Genomic DNA, 9,829 nt, shown 5'->3' on the forward strand with positions numbered 1-9,829 from the left:
TCCTCACAAGGGTCCTATGAAAGAGTGCTCAGAGAGGGTAAGTGACCTGACCGAGATCACACAGCATGGAAGTGGCAGAAGCAGGCTTGAACCGAAGCAGGCAGGCTCCCGGTCCACAGGGCCCCAGTTACTGAGCTGTCTGGCAGTGACCTCTGTGGACAGGCAGAGCCTCCAGGGTTCTCCCCAGCCCCCATTCCCTGGTGTCTGTTTTGAGGCCCGGCCTCCTAGCTCCATAGAGGAACGTGTCTCCCTAGTCATTTGGGTGCCTGAGGAGAGAAGAGGTCACCTTTGGCAGAGTGAAGAAATATCTCCCCCACCCTCAGACAGGCTTGTGTGTGGGGTCTGGATTGTCAGAGCTGGGCTTTGCCTAAACTGAATCTACCTGCAGTTGGGGCCTGCAGCCACTGGGGCAGAGGGGAGACAGCCTTAGCTCTGGAGTGACACTTGGAGTGAGCTCACTGTCCTTCTAGGGAGAAGGGGAGGGTGGAGCCGTGTGCAGGACGGTCACAGATGCACACATGGTGGGCTGCAGTCGGTGACAAAGAGAGACGGCTGGCAGGCTTAGTGGAGGGCCAGGAGTGGGGGCACAAGCCCCCCAGCCCACTGATCACAAAAGTGCCCCAGGACACAGGGACGGGAACCCTTCGGGACTGAGCATCTTATCTGTGCCGGGTGCTTTATATCAGTGTAACCCTCACCCCACCCTTGAGGGGGGCCAGTTCTCCCACTTCACAGATGAGTAAACTGGGGGTGAGGGGGGTGGGGCCAGCCAATAGTGGTGCCTTGTGTTAGGGGCAGGGCAGGTGTGGAAATCCAGGATGGCAGATGTTCTTCTGCACCCTCTGGGACAGGCAGTGTATGGTGCCAGGCAGGGCACATTGGGGGCAGAAAGGCTGATGGTGCCCTGGACCACATAGTGTCTCGGGATGGGGGCAGGGCGTGCACACACAGGCTTGCAGACTCAAGGACCCTGGCACACACAGCCTGTGCTCACAGATGTACAGTTGTGCAGACAGAAACAGACATGGAACGTGGGTGGCATGGATTCTCCAAAACAGCAAAAATTCCAGTCTTTCCCTTCTGACTTTGGGAGCATCTGGTTGATGGTCGTGTCTGTGTTGATTGGAGCATCTGTGCCTAGCTGAGACTGCTGTTAAACGCACACACGGTGTCCAAGCCTGTGGGTGCTGGGTACAGGGTAGATGCAGAGGGACAGGTGGGCAAGAGCCTGGCTGCAGCCACAAGAGTAGGATAGGAAGAGTGTGTGTGTGTGTGTGTGTAGTCTGGGAAGGCTGCCTGGAGGAGGAGGGGTGGGCGGGCCCTCCCTCCCACCTCCCTCCCACCTCCCTCCCACCTCCCTCCCACCTCCCTCCCACCTCCCTCCCACCTCCCTGCTTTCCCACACTGGCCACCAGAGTGACCCTGTCTGCCCACCCCCGACCTGTGCAGGAGGAAATCTAGGGATTACACCATCAAGGTGCACATGAACCTGCTGCTGGCCATCTTCCTGCTGGACGTGAGCTTCCTGCTCAGCGAGCCAGTGGCCTTGTCAGGCTCCGAGGCTGCCTGCCGTGCCAGCGCCATCTTCCTGCACTTCTCTCTGCTCGCCTGCCTCTCCTGGATGGGCCTCGAGGGCTACAACCTCTACCGACTTGTGGTCGAGGTCTTCGGCACCTATGTTCCAGGCTACCTGCTCAAGCTGAGCATCGTGGGCTGGGGTAAGTTAGTGGAGGGGGTTTGTGGGTTCCCCCCAGACCTGCCTCTTCCTCTTGGCTTTTGACAAAAGGTGGGCACTTCGGTCTACTTTTCCACCTACCCTTCTGATTATTCCCTCACTGCTTTCCTTCACTCACCCATCCTCAGGGGTTCTTTACCTTGGCTGGATCAAGGTCCTCTTTAGGAGGATGAGGTGATGAGCCCTGTCTCCAATAAAAGCTTACATACTCTCTTCATCTCTGTTTTACAAAGTGGGGTTTGCAGACAGAACCACCATGTACAGATGTTCAGGTTGTGCACTGCTCAAAGGCACCCCGTTGTGGATGCATGGGGCTGTAATCCAGTCCTCACATGACTCGCCTAGGCTGGTGGTGGCCCAGTCTGTGGACCCCGATGAACCTCAGATAACAGATTCCCAATGGCTCTGGCATTTGTTCTTAGCCAATAGCAACCCAAGTCACCTATGGCCTGACCTCTCTTTTGTCAGACCCGAGGCCTAAGGACACACACCACAAGTCCTTTTGATCACTGCGTGGGCCCATCAACCTCCACATGATCCTGATCCCAACTTGCTGCTGCTCCCATATTTTTCATTTGGTTCCTTCTTGGTTCATATCATTGATTTATATGAAATTCCCTCAGAATTGGCTGTTTGTCAAAATCCAGGTGTTTAATGGTGGGCAACCCCTTCCAGGGAGCTCTCAGTCTCCACCTCACGGACAGAGTCAAGGCCCAGAATAGACATCCCTTTGGGGCTTAACTCTAGATGTCCCCCACTGAACTGTCCTCCACCCCACCCCACCAATGTCTGCTTCTCTCATTTCTCCTGTGACATCCAGCCCCCCAGCAGGGACCTGCTGGCCCTTACCCAGGGCCTCCCAGGATGCTGAGGGGGCAGGGGTTAGGTTAGGGGAGATAGGCCCCACTTTGGGAAACCAGGAGCTTCCTTCATAGCTCAGTTGGTAAAAAATCTGCCTGCAATGCAGAAGACCCAGGTTCAATCCCTGGGCCAGGAAGATCCCCTGGAGAAGGAAATGGCAATCCACTCCAGTATTCTTGCCTGGAGAATCCCATGGACAGACGAGCCTGGTGGGCTACAGTCCATGGGGTCGCAAGAGTTGGACATGACTTGGGAAACCAGAACTGGAATAGAGAAGGGAGGGTCCAAGCTTGGAGGACTTGCCCCAGGTGGAGCTGGCTGGGCTCTGGGAGCACAGGTCCTGGAGGGAACGTGAGAGGAGGCGGGCTCACCAGAGGGAAGGGGAGGGCAGACCTGGGAAGGTGGGAGACGGAGCTCCCTGCTTCATTGCCCACAGGCTTCCCCGTTTTCCTGGTGATGCTGGTGGCACTGGTGGACGTGAACAACTATGGTCACATCATCCTTGCGGTGCACAAGACCCCTGAGAGTGTCATCTACCCTTCCATGTGAGTGGCTTGTGCAGTGGAGGCAGGAGTGTGGGCCTCCTGGTGCAGAAGTTAGAGCAGCCTGGGCCCAGGTCACACTTAGCAGGAGACTCTTGGGTGCCGGGTGCTGGAGGTACTGGCCTGGCCTTGGCTGGAGCTCTGGGCTAAGGGTGATGCTTCTCTCAGGGAGGGTGAGAACAGGCCTGGATCTGCCACTCACTTAGATAACCTTGCACAGGTCCTGGCCCCTCTCTGGGCCTCAGTTTCCCCACACGTGTGTAGGAGTCTGGGCTGGAGCAGATGAACCTTTAGCATTTTCCTTTGCTGCACACTTCTATCTCCCTCCCTATGGAAAGATAGAAAGACTGAGTCCCAGAGAAGGCAGGGATCCACACCACCCTGCTCAAAGGTACCCAACCAGGAGATGAATGGGGCTGAAATCCAGTCCTACATTCAGCTAATTCACCCAGGCTGGTGGTGGCCTGGCCTGTGAGTCTCTCTGAACCTAGAGTAGAATCCAGAGCTCCTGAGCCCTAGGTTAGGAAGGAATCCTTTCCATTCCTTCAGTGTTTTACAAATTTCAGTTTTTTGCACCATAATCTTGTGATTTTTGCCTTACTTTGTATCATCTGTATTATTATTGCTTAATTTTTTTCTTTAAATCTTCTGGCTTGTTAAATGTATTTTCTTTAAGTCATATTACACATAAATGGGAAATAAGCATTACTTGTCATAAACAGTGAATAGTCATGAAAGCAAACCCAGGAACAAGAGAACCCTGCTACTAAATTCTTGATGAAAGCAGTGAGCCTAAGTCTGGCGCTTTTTGAAAAGGGAGACTAGCAAGTGTTAAAAGTTAAAAACGTATTGGCACCAAACTGAGCCTTTCTCTTGACTGTAGAGGAGGAGTATAGGATAGTTGAAAGAAGAGTGACTTTTTGGCCCTTGGATCTGTGGTGTCTAAAGTAACTGCCCTGTAACTGGGGCTCACTATGGTGCTTGCCCACGGCCCAGGAAGCACCACGTGAGCCCGGCCTTGCCCTGAGCCTTCGTACGCTTGCCTACAGGTGCTGGATCCGGGACTCCTTGATCAGCCATGTCACCAACCTGGGCCTATTCAGCCTGGTGTTTCTGTTCAACACGGCCATGCTGGGCACCATGGTGGTGCAGATCCTGCGGCTGCGCCCACGCGCCCAGAAGTGGCCCCACGTGCTCACCCTGCTGGGCCTCAGTCTGGTCCTCGGCCTGCCCTGGGCCGTGGTCTTCTTCTCCTTTGCTTCTGGCACCTTCCAGCTTGTCGCCCTCTACTTCTTCAGCATCGTCACCTCCTTGCAAGGTAGGTGTGGAGAAGACCCCAGACCCCGGCCCAGGATGGGTGCCCAGGCCTAGAGAACAGGCCACGGATGAGATGACCCTTCTCTGGGCCTCAACCTGCCAGTTCGTAAAGTGGGGGCCTCTGGGCCACAGTGGATAAGTCTCTGTTTGTACAATAGGTACTGACGAGTACCTACTCTGTGTAGATTCTGTGTTAAGCCCTGGTGCTCCAGTTGTGAACTAGCCGGGCAAGAGCCTTGCTTCGCAGAGCTCATCTCTAGTGGGGAAGACCAAGTGTGGCCCTGAAGACCAAGGTGGTCAAGGTGATAGATGGTCTGAGCCTCCTGGAGGACACTCAAGGGAGGGAGGCCCCTCTGTTTAGGAGACATCCAAAGACAACAGAAGGATCCAGCCATGGATCCAGGGTGCTGTCCACTTTGCCTCCCTCACGCCCCACCCCCGTTGCACGGGGACCCCATGGAGGCCTCGCCTTCCCTGTTATCCTGCCCAAGTCCTCCTACCCAGCACGGTGAAAAACAAAGGTGGGTCTCTCTACCCATGGAGAGATCAAGGGTCCCATTACTCCAAGGGTGTTTCTTGGACCAGCAGCATCAGGAGCTTGTTGCAGACGCCGCCTCTGGGCCGCCCCACACCTGCTGAGTCAGAGTCCTCCTTGTTACAGACGCCCAGGTGCAGCTTACAGGCTGAGGAGGCCTGGTCTAGGACTGGAGTGCTCCAGGCAGAGGGAGAAGCGTGAGCAAAGGTCCTGAGGCTAGAAGTAGGGTGTGTGTTGGAGGAACCCTGAGGAGGAGCTGCGTAAGGGGTAGTGAGCTTGGGGGGAGACGGGGAGGAGGTGAGGGGGGAGGAGCAGAGGGGCTGGATCGTGGGGGCCTGGCTTGATGCCGTGAGGGTCTGTTCCTGGTCTACCTGCACCCTGCTTCCCCCACACCCCCAACATCACACACACACACCCCTTCGTTTTTCACCATGTTGGGTAGGGAGGAAGGCCTGGGCAGGAAAACAGGGAAAGCAAGATGGCTCCAGAGCCGGACCACTGCTGCTGGGCTCCTGGCTCAGCCAAGCCCCTATGCCCTGGGCCTCAGTCTCCCTGTTTGTAAAACAGAATGATAATGACGGGGCCTGGTCTCAAGGGACCTGGAGAGAATAAAGTGAGATGATACATAGAGCGTTGTCCAGTGCCTGGCGTAGTCAGTACTCCTGGGATCGAGTCAGTGTGGGGAGCCTGTGAGGGGGGTGTGGGCAGACATGGGTCAAAATGGAAGGGAGTGGTGTTGGGGGGGCAGCCCCCAGCCTCTGAGCCCTGTACCCCCTTGCCGCCCACAGGCTTCCTCATTTTCCTCTGGTACTGGTCCATGCGCCTGCAGGCCCGGGGTGGGCCTTCCCCTCTGAAGAGCAACTCAGACAGTGCCAGGCTCCCCATCAGCTCGGGCAGCACCTCATCCAGCCGCATCTAGGCCGCCAGCGCCCCCCGCCGGTGTGAAGAAGCAGAGTCACCTGTCTCTCTTCACTGCTGCCTGCAGCCTCTGCAGCCAGGCCCGGCCCTGGGTGGGCCAGCTGAAGACTTGAGAAGGCCCGAGGACCATGGAGGGATGGGGCTGTTGCCATGGCAGCCAGAAATTCCCAGGCTGGGCCTTCTGACTACTTGCCTCTTGGGTCCATCTCAGGGGGCCCAGGAGTGGAACTGAAGGCTGGTCTTAATGCACCACCACTGGACCAGCCCTTGTAGCTGGGGGTTGGGAGTCTGCAGGACTTGAACCTTGGAGGCTGGCGGCACCCTTGGTCCTCGGCTCCCGCCCAGGATAGAAATGTGCCATGGCTGCTCTGTCTCTGGTGATCACCACAAGGGTACTCTGTAGCCCCGATCATTTTAACCTAAGGATGGCACGCAGGGAAAATGGGTTGAGTCAGAGCTTTGAGCCAGACCCCTGGAGAAGCACAGCTTCCCTACCTCTGAGCCCAGGGCCCTCCCCTTTTGTCAGCCTCCCCAGCCTTCCCTCTCCCCTTCCTGCGCCTCCCTTGCTCTCCTAGGACCTCCCTAGCCTTCCACTCACAGCCCCAGGGTCCCTGATTCCAACCCTGGACTTTGGGCAGTGGTTCCCAAGAGCTGCCTGGTGCCTGCTGTAAACCTTTATTTACCGTGTGGGCCTTTGACTGCCCCTGACTCAGGCTTAGTAGAAACATTTCTGGGCTGGGCTAGGTCCATCTTTCCATCTGGGCCTCTCCAATGCTGCATCACCCTTGCTCACCACTGCCAAGCCCACACCTCACAGGGGCCCACAGCTTCTCCCAAAGCCCTCTTGCCTCACAAACTATGGGACATCGCAGTCCAAAATCGTTTCCACCGCAGCCCTGCAAAGACTGAGACTCGCCTCCCCTGATAATGCTGGTAGAGCCTGACGTGCCCCTTAGCGCCCCCTGCAGGCAGTTTTTATCACACCACAGCCAGTCACAGTTAATTCTGTTGGACACGAATGGCCAGACCTGGACATTCCCCTCTGTGAGTTCTCAGTCTAGTGTGGAAACCATGCACAAACACAAGAACTCTTAGAGCTGCAGGCGCAGGATTGGGGGGACCATCACTCCTAGCTGGGATTCCAGGACAACTTCCTGCAGGAGAGCAACATTTGATCTGGCTCTCAGACTTAAAGATGGGGAGGATTTCCTTTGTAATTACCAGTGCATTTGTCTTTTGATATTAAAAAGAAGTATGTGTTCATCGTAGAGAATTTGGAAGCTGTAGAAGGGTACACAGAAGAAAATAAAAGTTGTTGTCACCTAACCAACAAACGCAAACATTTGAGGGGGCGTTTCCTCCTGAACTTTGCTCTGTGCTTCTGTTAAGAGTCACCGATGGGGGTGGGGCAGGGGGCACAACAGAGAAACACGAACAAGAGAAGACGGCCATGTATAAAAGAAATCTACTGGAAATGTTATCAGGGCAAGGGGCAGGAGAAATGGCAACTGGGTGTCAGCATTGGGGAGGCAGTGGCAAGTGGTGGGGTCAGTGGGGGACTGAAGGTTACAAGGGGTCAGTGGGGGACTGAAGGTTACAAGCCTCACGCTGAGGGTGCAGTTGCTACTCAGCTCGAGCCGATCACCACCTTGCAGGAATGAGGGCCCGTGTAGCCAGACCCCACCTGCCTTTTACAAGGAGAAATCCAGATTGTGCTGGTGTAAAATCCCCTGATTTAAAAAACTTGGCTAGAGACTTCCCTGGTGGTCCAGTGGCTAAGACTCCACACTCCCAGTGTAGGGGGCCCGGGTTTGGTCCCTGGTCAGGGAACTAGACCCCATGTGCCTCAACTAAAAAAATTCCCACATGCTGCTACTGAAGATGTCACTTGCCACAATGATCAAAGATCTCTCAACCCACGTGCAGCAACTAAGACCTGGAGCAGCCACATAATTAAATAAAAATAATAACTATGAAAAAGAACCCTTGGCTAATCCAAAATATTCGCCGGTCAAAGAAATCACATTTGAGGGCTGAATGCAGCCCTTGGCTGGTCACAGGACGTATGTAAACCAGTTTACTGACTGGTGTGTGGTGGGTGGGCTGCAGGAATAAGCTGATTGGACCTCTTTCCCATCACTGCCTTCTTCCTTGTCCCGTCAAGTCTTCCCTCTCTGTCCTGTGACACAGGTGAGGCAGGTCAAATAGCTTCTTATCCCCCTTCAGTTACCGGAAGGAGTCTTGTTTGATAACGGCTCTTTGTGTCTAAAAGTCCAGTGTAGCTCCAGCCCTGGCCCGCATCTGAGCTTTCCGTCCCCACGATCTCCTCCTTCCTGTCCTGGCTGCTCCAGGAGGAACATGGGCTGGGGAAAGAGGCACAGCCTCCAGAGATGGACAGGAAGGGGGGTGAAGTGCCTTGGCAGCCAGGGATGGGCCGGCAGTGATGTGACAGGCTTGAATGTGGGATCTTTGGGGACCTGCCCAGACCCACTTCCATCAGCCCCTGCCTCTGCCTTTCTCCAAGTGGTGGGCTCCTCTTGTGCCCCAGCCCCTGAAGGCAGAGGACAGACGTCCTCCCCTACTCCATTGTCCCGATTGCGCATCGGGGTGGGATGCAAAGAGATCAGGGCCATCTCCCCTCTTGGACCTCTCTGGGGGTCTCTCAGACTTCTGTTACTTGGCTCGAAGTTAGGAAACATCTCCGGCCATCCTCTGGGAGGGCAGGAGGGCGGACCCAGCCCCTTCCCCCAGGCTGGTAGCACTCCCCTCAAACAAGTTTTCCCACTTCAAAGGACTCTCTTAGCACCTAATGTCTGTCTCAGGGGCCAGCTCAGGTAGTGGGGACCAGGTTTCTGGTCGGGTCTCATCCTCTCCTGACAGCCCTGAACGGGCCAGCTGACAGCTCGGTGGTGCTCCTCAACCCACACGGTTCTTATCACGCACGTCTCTGTGCTGTGGGACTGTGGACAATAGGACCACTGGTCCCATCAGGCTTGTCTCCCCCTTGGCATGGGAAATGGACTGGGAGACTCCAAACCTGGAGCCATTTGGGCAAGCTGAGGGTGGGAGATGGCTGGAGAGGGAGGTTTTCCTGGGACTCCCCAGGGCTCTAAGTGGCTCCAGGCTAAGCTCCAGCCCCTGTGGGGCCTAGGAGAGGCGGCCCCTGCTCTGGCTCTGCCGGACCCTCGCTCGTCACTTGGCCAGTCCCCGGTCCTGTCTTCCCAGATGGGCAGCACACTCTGGGTTCCGGTCTGCAGGGCTCAGGCTCTCCTTTATAAAAAGGCACCTGGGAGTCCCTCTGGGAGCCCCAGGCACCAGGCGGGTCTCCAAGGGTGGAACCTAGCGGTCTTGGTTCACAGAGCCCTTGCCCTGACCTGCGGCTGGGAGGGAGGAGGCGGCCGGCCAGGTGAAGGTGGACGGAGGGGCAGGCCAGTAGCTCCCATTCACCCTCCCAGCCTTCCCTGCAGAGGAAGCGCCTGCTGTCCTGCCAGATTCCCACCTTCCTGCTGTGTGGCCCCGGCCCTCCCAGGGCCCAGAGGGCCTAGCAGGAGGCTGAGTCCTGTCTGGACACTGTGTGGGAGGAAGAGGAAAGAGAGGCCAGCCAGGGCTGGGCGGGCCTACCCATCTCTCGAGTCCTCCCCGTGCCTCGTAAGAAACAGAGGTTAGCTCACACAAGCTCAGGCAGCCGGGAAGTGGCCAGGACAGACGTCAGCCCTGCTCTGACCAAGCCCCAGGGCCCTCGCTCACGTCTCTCCTGTTATTCCATATGCTGCGGAGGGGAGGGGAGTGACCCCAGAGGCCTCCAGGCCTGGCTCCTCCTCTCCTCCCAGGACCCTAGCAGGCCTGGGCTTGAGCCTTGGTCTTGTTCGGAGGAGGGAGCACGAACGCTCTCCCCATCTTCATCTTCATCCCTACAGCCGG

At 56.4% G+C, this 9,829-nt stretch overlaps 1 protein-coding gene across 6 annotated transcripts in view; it reads left to right on the plus strand.

Moving 5' to 3' along the window:
- The window catches only part of ADGRG1 (adhesion G protein-coupled receptor G1), a 44,748-nt gene extending 37,514 nt beyond the window's left edge, over positions 1-7,234 (plus strand). For all 6 annotated transcript variants that reach the window (XM_043898578.1, XM_043898577.1, XM_043898580.1 and 3 more), the window contains 4 exons: positions 1,450-1,718; positions 3,033-3,141; positions 4,188-4,456; positions 5,779-7,234. In XM_043898578.1, coding sequence (XP_043754513.1) covers positions 1,450-1,718; positions 3,033-3,141; positions 4,188-4,456; positions 5,779-5,909 — 778 coding nt within the window. In that variant the 3' untranslated portion in view covers positions 5,910-7,234. The remainder of the gene's footprint in view (positions 1-1,449; positions 1,719-3,032; positions 3,142-4,187; positions 4,457-5,778) is intronic.
- The last annotated feature ends 2,595 nt before the right edge of the window (positions 7,235-9,829 follow it).

The sequence above is a fragment of the Cervus elaphus genome, chromosome 4 (assembly GCF_910594005.1).
Source record: "Cervus elaphus chromosome 4, mCerEla1.1, whole genome shotgun sequence".
In the NCBI taxonomy this organism is placed as follows: Eukaryota; Metazoa; Chordata; class Mammalia; order Artiodactyla; family Cervidae; genus Cervus; species Cervus elaphus.